The following is a 12322-nucleotide window of genomic DNA, read 5'->3' as shown; positions in this document are numbered from 1 at the left end:
CCAACTTAATATTGTTGATGTGTGATGAGTGTACGATTATTCATTATTTAATATCATTTTGTACACTCATTAGGAGTGCATTAGAGTAATATTATATAATTCGATGATAAACATGGTGTATTTCGCATTCTCAAGCTTCGGGCAGTGCTTAAAGATGAGAGAAAGAGAGAGAGAGAGAGAGAGAGAGAGAGAGAGAGAGAGAGAGAGTGTGTGTGTGTGTGTGTGTGTATTTTGCATTCTCAAGCTTCGGGCAGTGCTTAAAGATGAGAGAGAGAGAGAGAGAGAGAGAGAGAGAGAGAGAGAGAAAGAGCTGATAAAAGCAATCTATAGCCAAAATTATGAAGATGGAAGTCTCTCGGCATCAATCAGTGAAGAATAGGCTAGACAGACTTATTTACGGCATCTTACATCCATGTTTACAGTTGTAAGCCTCTTCCAAAGAACATTGTTGGTATGCTTATTTATACCTATAAAGAAGAGCATAAAGAAGAGCATAAGGACAATCAGAGGGACTTACGAACAGGACTTAGACCTGTAAGTCAGGCCGTAAAGACTATTTTAGAGGAGCTTACAAGCATAACATATTCCCGTAAAGGTGGTCGCAAGAACTATCTAGAGAAGTTTACTGACCAGTACTTAAGGCTATAAGCTGGATAGCAACACTAAACTAAAGACCTTACAGACGAGACTTACGGCAGTAAGTGATCCTGAACAGCCCAAGACCCATCATCTCCAGCTCCTTACGGCCACATTCTTACATCTGTAAGTAGCCCATAAGTATTTAGGTATAAATATTTATAACAAGGGTTTTAAGGATATCTCTTGTTCTATTTGGCGGTGAGGCTTGGGGAAAGAAAGGGGATAGATCTCTAGAGCTTTAGAGGTGAATCAAAAGGGAGAACTAGCCTACCTAACTTGGATTAGAGAGATTGGAGCCATCATGTGATCCAAAGGTGTGTTTTGCATTAGGAAGGATGGGAGATTTTAAGGCAATGTCATATGGGACCCGTAGGGGCCACTATAGTGCAAACAAGATGGTCTGACCCTCTTTTTTCCATGATGCACAAAGATACATTCAACTTTGTGGCAATTGCCAATGTTTAGGTAACATTTCTCAACGCTTCCAAATGCCTCAAAATCCCATTGTTAATTGTGAAATTTTTTTATGTTTGGGACCGACATTGACTTCATGGGCCTTTTTTCTAGCTTTTACAGCAATAAGTACATTTTGTTTGCAATCGACTATGTATCTAGATGGGTTGAGGCTCAAGCTCTCCAAACTAATGATTCTAGGGTCATCTGTAGGTTTTTGAAGAAGTTGTTTTCCCATTTTGGTAGACCTACAAAAGAGCGGCCAAGGATCTCTCCTTTATATATTCGGTGCCTTCAATCCTCAAGAAAATTCACTGAAAATTCCATCCAAAATCTTGCCAAGAAGTTTTGTCAAGGTACTCTTCAAAAGACCCCCTTACAACAATTGTATTTGCCCATTTATAATCCAAGAATCAGTATGGGACATGTACCAAGCTTTAAATCAATCCCTATAAAAATCCAAGGCAAAATGCAGCCTTGACTCTCAATTATAGTGTCTTGTGTAAATTTGCATGGGGCAAGCACCGAGTCGTGTCACTATTCTAAAGCATGGTTCTAAACTTTTTTTGAAAAACACACATCCTTAACACAGTGGTATGTAGACGCCATGTAATCCTCTCGGTTTTTTTTTAAAAAATTCAAGGCAGAATTCTGTAGTCTTCATTGCTTGCTTACATTAGGCCATGTCAATCTTGTGTTCTTCTCTAAAACTTTTTTTTTTGGGACTCATTTGGACCTTGTATTTTTCTCTTTTTACTCTTTTTGCTTTAAGTTTGTGATCCACAATCCATACATCAAAAAGAGATGAACTAAGTATTAATTATAGCAAAATTTTCAAAAAACAAAAATTCAAATGCGTTAATTTATAATAGAGAAACATGTACACTCAAGCAATGATCATTTTTCATTTCCATTTGATGAAGAAAATTTATTAGCAACAAGCATTAAGTGGTTCATATATATATATATATTAAATATTAATTTAGCTCTTTTTATCTAACTTATCGTCATAACTTTCATATCAAATTTTTAATTTTTAATGTCAGCATAAACTAAATTTAATTTCTATGCATGCACACTAAAAACGTTTAATTACAAGAATATGTCTTGCTATGGTGGGAAATAATTGTCATAGAATGGTTCTCACCAACTTATTTTAAACTCTTTCTTCCTACATACTTAGATGACATTTGCTTGTACGAAACCAGAGTAGACTCAAACATAATTCTACCAAAGTCAGCTCTAGAGCAACCTTAGTGCCAAAGCAAAGCGAAGAAAAAGATAATAACAAATTGCCAATTCCAAACCACCCACTGGCCGTTACCTAAACAGTATACATTGAAATGAAAATTTAAAAAAAAACGTAAGTATTTATAACCCAGTCAACCAAATCAGTGAATTGACTCTAGTGGGTGTGTCTTTGTCCAAGTGGGAGCCAATACCAAGCATCCATGTAACTCACGGGAAGTTAAGTGGGAGTCAAAAGACGAAAAAAAGGAAGAACCCACTAATGGCGTGTTGTTGGTAAATATAAGTGGGATTCTTATGTGGGGTTAGTTGTAATCATGAACACCGGAGTCTAAACCCTCTATAAACCTCCACAAAACCAACCACCCTTTGTAACCCAAAAGAGTAACTAGTTCAGTAATTATGGAGATGATCAGCAAGACGATGCCAACTCATGGCAGGTCTACCAGTTGCCAAGGAGTTTCATTTGATTCTCCCCATCCTCTATTGGACTCCAATAGAGGAGAGTACAATGGAAGGTGGGTTTGGATTCCATGGAACCCTAGTAACTCCATCAAGGCCTTTCCTTCCCCCAAAGTTCTCAGCAGGACGGTTAGCCGACCAAGCAGCCATTACTGTGACCTCAACTTCGACCCCAAAGACATTGACGATGAAGATGTATATGAACTTGAACCTCAACATGGAGATCATGAAGAGAAGAAGATCACACTAAGAGCAGCACTAGACGTTGAGAAACAAGAATCTATAAGGAAAGGCCAACAAGCATCTAACAAGTCTCGGCTCTCCATTATACTTCTTGATCAAGGCCTCTTCACTGTCTACAAGCGCCTTTTCGCTACTTGTTTCACTTCAAATATTATTGCTCTTGTTCTCGCCATCTCCGGCCACTTCCCATTCGGAAAACATCGACCTACACTCATTTCCATGGCTAACATCCTTACTCTCATTCTTTGCCGGAGCGAGGCATTTCTCCGAATAGTTTTTTGGTCTGTTGTCAAGGTTTTAGGTCACCCGTGTGTGCCTTTGTTTATCAAGACAACAACCACATCATTCCTTCAATCTCTAGGTGGCATTCACAGCAGTTGTGGCGTCTCCTCCGTTGCATGGCTTATATACTCTTTAGTCCTCACATTAAAAGCTCCTGAAAACACTAGTACAGAGATAGTCTTTGTAGCTACAACCATTGCAGCTTTACTAATCCTCTCTTGCTTATCTGCTTTCCCTCTCATTCGCCATCTTCACCACAATGTTTTCGAGCGCACACATAGGTTTGCTGGATGGATAGCACTAGCTCTTCTTTGGGCTTTTGTTGTCCTAACCGTATGTTATAACCCTAAGACCAAGTCCTACAATCAGATTAGTATCCCTACCCTTGCAGGAAAACAGGAATTCTGGTTCACATTTGCTATCACTTTATTCATCATGCTACCATGGCTTAGCATCAAAAGAGTTCCAGTCTCAGTCACAGCACCATCTGGTCATGCCTCACTGATCAAGTTTGAGGGAGGGATTCCTGCAGGCTTATTAGGAAGGATAAGTAGGTCACCATTGTCTGAATGGCATGCATTTGGGATCATATCTAATGGAAAGGACAACCACATGATGCTTGCTGGTGCAGTGGGAGACTTCACCAAAGGTTTGGTCTCTCATCCACCCAACCATCTTTGGGTACGTGGACTTCACTTTGCTGGACTTCCTTATTTGGTGAACATGTACAATAGAGCAGTGTTGGTAGCTACAGGGTCTGGCATTTGTGTGTTCTTGTCTTTTCTTTTACAGCCATGCAATGCTGATGTGTGCATGGTTTGGGTGACCAAGGGAGTTGAAGAGAACTTTGGGAAAGAGATAATGGAGATGATAAGTGGGTATCCAAAGGAGAAGATTATCATACATGATACTATGATCTCTGGTCGCCCTAACATTGCAAAGATCAGTATTGAGGCTGCTAAGAACTGGAAGGCTGAAGTGGTGGTGGTGACTAGTAATCCTCAAGGGAGCAAAGATGTTGTGAGTGCTTGTAAAACTGCTGGTTTTGCTGCATTTGGCCCCATTTGGGATTCTTAGATGATACTTGCACTTTCATAGATATATATATATATATAACCCAGTACCCAATAAATATTTCGATATATTAAAAGAAATGTATTCAATATATATAAAGTACATCTTAAAAATATTATTATGTACACTATTTTGTACAATGAGTAAAATTATTATTAAAATAATATTTTATGTCTAGTAAAAGCAATACGGTTCAAATATTACATGATGTGTCTACCAACAACCAATTAGTTATGGAATCAATCTGTTAGGCAGTATTCATGCATCGATCAACACAGCCTGATTATATCCTATGATCGGCCAGAACAACATGCTATGCTTACCGCAAAAGAGTGACACAACATCGACAATAGCACAGATGTATGTGCCTTATTCTTCAACCAAGCAAGTTCTTTGCTTTTCACTGTTCATAAAGTGTAAAGACCGTCTTTTATAGAGTTTAAAGGTTTGAGGTGTTGGTGTTTATTTATATATGTATGTATATAATGCTGTACAGCACACAAAATCAGAAACTTCCTTGGCTCTGGAATCAGGAAAACGACTTTGTATTATGCTGGGCTAATTAAGATGCATGCTATCCTAATTTATTTTTTAAAAAATAATTATTATAAAAGATAAAAAAAAACACGTCAATCACATGAGTATGATTGTGAAGGTCATTAATTATATTTCACTATTTGTTAACGGTCTTTTAATTTATTGGTATCAAGTTCTTTGAGTAAGTGTTTGTGTTTTTGTCAAGACGAATTCAAATCTCAATTCACACAGGGTAAAAACATAAATTGGTGACAATATTAATTTTTTTTCTGTAAATATTATTAACGTGATTTATCCGTTTTCACATGAATGTGAAGGATACTTATAACTATTTGAATTTTTTCCCCAATATCATCTGAATTCCTCTATCCATGTTTCCCATTCCCACGGATTAAAAAAAGCATGAATGTGAAGGGTATTTTTAATTATTTGATTTTTCCCCACTTTCTCATCCAAGTTCCTCTATCCATGTTTCCCATTCTCAGTTGAACTCATATAAAGTCAAAGCTAGAGAATACATTTCAAACTATTATAATACTCCATTGAACATAATGCTCTAAATAAACTATCCTTCTCCCACTGTCTCACTTGTCGGCATGCTTTTAAAGCAGGCTTTAATTTATCAACGTAATAACAATCACTTCATTCCTTCATAATCAAAAGATGGCATCTACTCCATTACGTGGCCTACGTAATCCGAATATTATTACGATTAAACCCCTGAAAAGAATTGTTTTGCCTATAAAACTTATCGATTCTTTCTTTCTTTCTTTGCACTTGTGCCGTTTCCGGAACCCCACATAATAGTATGATACATGAGAGAAAGATTCCCTTTCAACCAAACTTAGAAATAGTCATGGCCTCCCATGTTAAAAGCCAAAACTAACCCCCTTTATTTCTTAGCTTTCCTTTTCATTCTTCATCTTTTCGCTCTTCATTTCCACCCATTCATATGAATCTATCTTTTGTTGTTTCTCCGTTTCTTATATGGAATTTTATGAATTTTTTTATTTTGTTGAAGCATTGGATTGCTTATATGCTTTGATTGATGTTTGAGGTTGGAGGGAGATGATGAAGACAAAGAAGGAATAACTTGTGGTCAAAGTTTAATTACACATTAGGCAAATCCCCTCACTCCCCATTGGAGTATTTACAAATTTGAGAATTTATGGCAATATTATATATTAATATAAAATAGAAATTTTAATGCTATCATCAATAAATAACACCCAACAATTAAAAATGGAAATTATTGACATTGTTTGGTTTTGAAAAGTCTTATTGATATTTGTTGTATAAATAACTAAGGGTAATTGATTTTTTTTAATTATTAATGTTATATTTAATATAAACAAAAATTTATGTATAATAAAAAAATTAATTTATTCTCTGAAACACTCAGAAAATAGATGATGTATCTACTTTTAGTACTGAGAAAATATACCGAGAAAACATAGAATATATGATTTGTTTTAGATCTCAATGACGAGAATAATTTAGATCTCAATGGCCCATTTTAGAGATCACCAGAATAATTTTGATCTCAATGACCCATTGGGCTATATAGTAATTTTCACTCAAATAGTTAATTATATTTTTTTATGAAAATGAAAAGAAAATCACAAGTTTATTTGAAAATAGCGACAACTCGTTTTATTCCAATATTCCTTTTAAGTATTTATCTATGTATCTTCATGCTTCAATTGATGAATAACTCTTCTTTAAGTGATCATTAATGAAGAAACAAAAGTGTTAAGATTTGAAAGCTGGAGTGCATGTAAATAATGGCTTCATTTTCCAATTTAAGATTTGGAAAGATATATGGAGGATAACCTGTAAAGTAAATTAACAAGAACATGACAATTAAAACGTTATAAATTAATTTTGATAAAGAAATCTTCAATAAAATTATACCATTAGTTCCCAAGAAAAAGTAAAAATAAATATATAGGTAAATATCCATATTTCCCTAAATCAAAAGACATAGTAATATGCATTAATAAAATTAATTAAAAATGTTTTTTTTACAGTTTTTTAATGAAAAAATAAAAAACATATAAATAGATTAAATGCAAACTTCAATATTTTTTTAAAAATAATTACATGACGGGAATTCTATGGTAATGAACTTTCCATGAATATATTATATAGATAATATTATTTCTTAAGTTTTGTTTTAAATATTTCAGCAAATTATTTTTAATTCCTAATCAATAATCTTAAATATTTGTTCAAGTATAATTGAAATTTGCCATCCTAAGTCCAAATCTATGTAAATTATAAATTTTGATTCCATTGACTGCATGAGAAAATATTTTAATCTTTCCTCACTTTCATTAAAGTAATTAAGCAACAAAAAAAGTCTATGCATATAATTACAATAAACTAAACTATATAATTTGGTTAAATTTTCATAATTCTTAAATTTTAGCAGATCACTCAACACATGTAATGATAGAGTGTGTAAAGCAGTGTCGGTCCATAGGGAAGAAGGTAAATATTATTAATGACTCTAAACAGGAAAAATAGCCTAAACGATCGAGTGATGTATGTGTGAGTAAAAGCAAAGGAACATAAGAAAATACGGGAGGTAATAGGAGAGAAATCAAGGAAGAAAGCAATGTCCGGGCATAGCATTCCTCTAGGGTTATGAAGCACAAGATAATGGTTGTCTAAACATGCAATCTTATTTGAACCGAAAGGTTTCCAGAAATATACAAAACCTTGATTTGTCAAGCGAAGTGTAACTGAATAGGTGCAGAGCTGATACAAACTTCCACACAATTGCATTAGCACTCTATGAAAGTTTATTGTGGACTAATGATAATCTCTTGAGTAGATAATCTCTCCCTTAAGAGAGAGATTACCCCTAATCCAAATACAGAGCAGAAATGCGATTTCTCCTAAAATACGCTCCACATGATTGAAAATAGCACGAAAATTATCATCAATCCATTCGAAAGGATTGTGGGAGATAAAGTCTCCTAGATACCCTAACCAGAGGTGTACCCACTATCCTCTTGAATTGTGGTAAGTATATGCTGTGGGAATTTTTTCTCGTCATGCAGTAATACCAAGTATGGGTGCGAGGGCTTTTGCCTCGTTAGCAATCAAGCATTCAATCACACAATTAGACTCAAATAGATATGATTGCGAATAAAAAAATCAATTAACCATCAAAGATCCAACAACTAAAGTCAAGAAAATAAACTTTAGAGTTCAACTATGCCCAAAAATTTACAAATTAGCCCTCCATTAATGGAGGGAAAGCATTCAAGATACAAATAATGGAGGAAAACATGAAAGCCATGAAAACCCCCTTTTCAATCCCTATGATGAAGATTCGCCGGAGAAGCTTCCATGCACACCGCAAAGATGAACTTGACGGCTACGATCTTCAATCCTCTTGAATGTAGATCGGAATCCCTCTCCAAATCGCTCCTTAAGCGCTAGAGATTCGTCTCATTTATTCCTCAACCTCGCCTCCAAGAATCGCCCTCAAAGTATAGAAGATGCCCTAAAAATTCTTATAAGTTCTACTTATACCCGACTACCTACGGACTGCTTACGGGGTAAGGGCTAAGCCGTAAGGGAACTAGAGAAAATGGTCACGAGCCTTACAGGACGACTTATGGCCATAATGTCTTCTGTTTGTGTTGCGGTCCAGCTTACTGTCATAAGCTTCACTATTCTGTGCATTGACACTGTCCTTACGGGCATATGCTATGATTGTAAGCTTCTCTAGATAGTCCTTACGGACATTCTTATGGGTGTAAGCCTTCCCTGTACGTAAGATCCTCTAAATTGGCTTTGAATTGCCCTTACGAGTATAAGCATGCACACAAGGTCTTTTAGAATTGACTAACGGCTGTAAGGATGACCGTAAGCTGCCCGTAAGCCACCTAATTTTCCTTGTTTTTATTCTAATGATGTCGAGAGAGCTCCAACTTCATCTTTTAAGGTCTTAAATGCTTCTTTCAGCTCTTTCTTGTCTTTAAGCACTAGCTTAAGCCTATTAATGCACAACACACTATATTTAGTATCGAATTCCACAATATGGTTTCAATACATGCCGATTGAGTGTACAAATTCATATGAAATTCATGAACTTTGTACACTCATCAAAATTATACTGTTAATTAATTATATTTCTTCTATAAATTAATTGTCTAAATTGATTGAGTTTCTAATGTGGGCAGACCTTTTTATTTTATTAATGGTCCCTTTTATTTTGGGATCCTTTTGACTGTGTTCAATGCAAGTAATTGGTTTAAGATTTCGAAAAGTTGCCATACAAGTTAAATAAAGTTAAATTTCAAACCTTTTATATTAAAGTTGACTGAAGCTAAATAAAGTTTTCATCATCTATATAAATTTGGCAACCTCACAATCAAGTTAATGATTAGTTTCAATAATGTTTGAATATGCTTGAGTTAACATGAAAAATTATATTGTCTTCATCCAAAACTTATTTTAGATGTCTTTGCTGTGATTTCAAAAAGATCATTATTTTTGATGTCTTTGCTGTGATTTTAAAAGATCTTTAATTTGATGAGTACATAAAATGCATACATTTTATATTATAAATTCACACATTTTTTTTATTGGCTTCTAGTATGATTTTATTTATTTTAGTGCTATGCCGGGTATCCTGTACATTATGTGCAGATAAGCATGTTATGGGACAAAAGAAGGGAAATTAGTGCTATTCCAAGCGAAACAAGCACAAAAAGACAATTCCAGAGAAAAGCACATCCTCAATACATATGTGTTTTAGAGCATGAAAAACATTAGAAAGGAGAATATTAGAGAGCACAACCCAAGCATGGTTCTGTTTGCCAAAGTATGATCATACTTAATAAGCACGGGGGTGCTCTTTGGTTGTGCAAATCTCTAGATGCCAATTTTCGCGAAGAATCGAATCCCGGGTGCCACCAGCAATAAGCATGGGTCAAACACACCCAAAGCACGGCCGTGCATTTGCTTTATGCCCATTATTTTCCACACACAAAAAGGGCATTTGGCAAAATCACAAGGGGTTGCTAAGGTTTCAAGCTAATATCGAAGGAGGCCTTTCAAGGATGAGATTACATTACTCCTTCGGGCCTTTGGGTACTAGATTAGACAATAAAGTTGACACCAATCCAAAGATCCCATCATCCTTTAGAGAGAAACATTGTGGAGGTATTTCTTATGTAACTATTCATGTCTCTAATTTTGGATTGTTCCATTCTTTCTTGTGTTATAAAAGCCTAAACCTTTGATGGTGCCTTGGATCTATGAACCTCTAGATAAACATGTAATCTAATTTCATTATTTTATATATTAATTTATTATTTGTTCTTTTGAATCATCTGTGTTTTTCATGCTTGTAATTGCTTGCTTAAGATCCCCAATTACATACTTGAGTTGCATGATTAGTATTGAGAAATCAATCATGCTAGGTCGTGGCATAGATGATAGGGGTTGAGTCCATGCCTAGAGGTTTTGTTTATAGTGTTCAATTCTCCAGATTAGAGTTAAACCTAATAGCTGGATTCACGAAGCACTAATGCAATCACAGGGTGAGTGGTTTCATCGTATGGGATTAGGGTTTGGTCGCCTTGAGAAAAGGCTACACTACTTTAGGAGTCTCCACAGTTAAAAAACACTCAACATAGATTCGATATACAAAGTCAATTACAAGGTAATTTTGAGGGGCTTAGTATCTGAGGTACCATATTCTTATTCTGATTACAGTCCAAATTCGCCATATTGATCACTTGTTCGATTGATTCTTCTTAGTTAGGTTTTAGAAATTTTCACTAGGAATCATTAGCAAGATAAGGCAGGATAAGTTAGTACTAGGAGCACCACTCCTTATTGGATCGACTACCCTATCCTAAAATACACTTTATTACTTCATATGACCCGTGTACTTTTGATTTTATGCGCAAAGGTTATATCAACTTTTTGGCGTTGTGCTTAGCTTGTGCTCTATTGTGACCATTCAAACCTCTAAAGTTTATTCTCACCCAACGTGCATCGCTGGCCTCTTTCGCAAGTCTTATCACTTCCAATGCCCTTTCTCTTTGTTTTTTTTTTTCAAATTTTTGTTGAAATTTTTGGCATTTCTTGCTGGATATCCTAAGAATTTTGTGCATTTTCCCACTAATCTACTTGTGGTTCATCATTTTTTCATCCTTGAACATCTCGTATGTCATTCTAAAATTTTTTTATTATTATCCCAAAACACAAGCCCAAGCATGCTTTCATGTTTAGAACACGTTTGGGAGGGGGGGTCCAAAATGACAAGATTAAGGCTAGAAAACTCAGTTTGCATGAGTAGAATGAAGAAAAAGGCGAACCGCAAGGAAGCACGGCCATTCTTCGATTGAAGCAAGACCGTGTTTAACTAGAAAAAATATTTGAATTTTGAAATTTAGAATTATTGTTGCACTCACGTGCTCTCTGAGAATGCAGCCATGCTTGATAAGCCTTTTACGTATACTCCACAAGTGCCCAAGTCGTAAGAAGTATTAGAATGTACGCGAAGGTCGGATAATCGAATTCATAGGAACCAGCTTTCCTAGCACTAGTTCACTCTCTATTATCTAACCGATGAAATCAATTAATATTGTTAACCCTGATTAAGAAAATCTAAAAGTAAGGCAGAAAGATCACAAACTTAGAATAAAATGAAGGGATAAAGTAGTGTCCTAGGCTCACTCCTCTCAAGACAATTGCAAAGATTTCCTATATTGGCTAGTGGTAAAGCACTATTAGACCATGGTGATTCCTAGAGAAGTTGATCCCTTTTGTCCTAGAAATCAACCCTAATCTCATACAATAATAGAACATTACCCTATGATTTCATAACACTTTAGTAATCCCTCTATTAGGCTCAACCCTAATCTGAAGAGTTTGATACCATACACCCTATCGCTAGGTGTGCATTTAACCCCTATCTTCTATGCGTGACCTAACATAATTGATTTCCCAATATAATCATGCCAATCAAATATGTAATTAAGGCTCTCACACAATGTAATTGCAAGCATGAAGCAACATAGAAGATTCACAAGATTACGCATATCCAGTCTAGAATGCAGAAATCAAATACACTTAGTCTTGAGATTCATGGCCTGAGGCACCTAATGACAGTTTAACCTTTCATGTTCAGAAACAAAAAGATACAATCCAATATTAACCTCTCTAGTGGTAAAGCACTATTAGACTATGGAGATTCCTAGAGAAGTTGATCCTTGTTGTCCTAGAAATCAACCCTAATCTCATACAACAATAGAACATTACCCTATGATTGCATGACACTCAGGAATCCCTCTATTAGGTTCAACTCTAATTGAAGAGTTTGACACCATACACCCTATCGCTAGGTGTGCAT

The 12322-nt window shown here is 35.5% G+C and overlaps 1 protein-coding gene across 1 annotated transcript; it reads left to right on the top strand.

The window, feature by feature from the left end:
* Positions 1 to 2738: 2738 nt before the first annotated feature.
* LOC120280855 (adenylate-forming reductase 06235) lies at positions 2739 to 4442 on the top strand. Its single transcript, XM_039287810.1, has one exon. It carries the CDS (start codon positions 2743 to 2745, stop codon positions 4402 to 4404), a length of 1662 nt encoding a protein of 553 aa, XP_039143744.1. The 5' UTR covers positions 2739 to 2742; the 3' UTR covers positions 4405 to 4442.
* Positions 4443 to 12322: the final 7880 nt, after the last annotated feature.

Source organism: Dioscorea cayenensis, chromosome 17, assembly GCF_009730915.1.
Source record: "Dioscorea cayenensis subsp. rotundata cultivar TDr96_F1 chromosome 17, TDr96_F1_v2_PseudoChromosome.rev07_lg8_w22 25.fasta, whole genome shotgun sequence".
Taxonomy (NCBI): Eukaryota; Viridiplantae; Streptophyta; class Magnoliopsida; order Dioscoreales; family Dioscoreaceae; genus Dioscorea; species Dioscorea cayenensis.
Note: the sequence above shows the minus strand (reverse complement) of the source record. Positions and strands in the feature narration are given on the sequence as shown.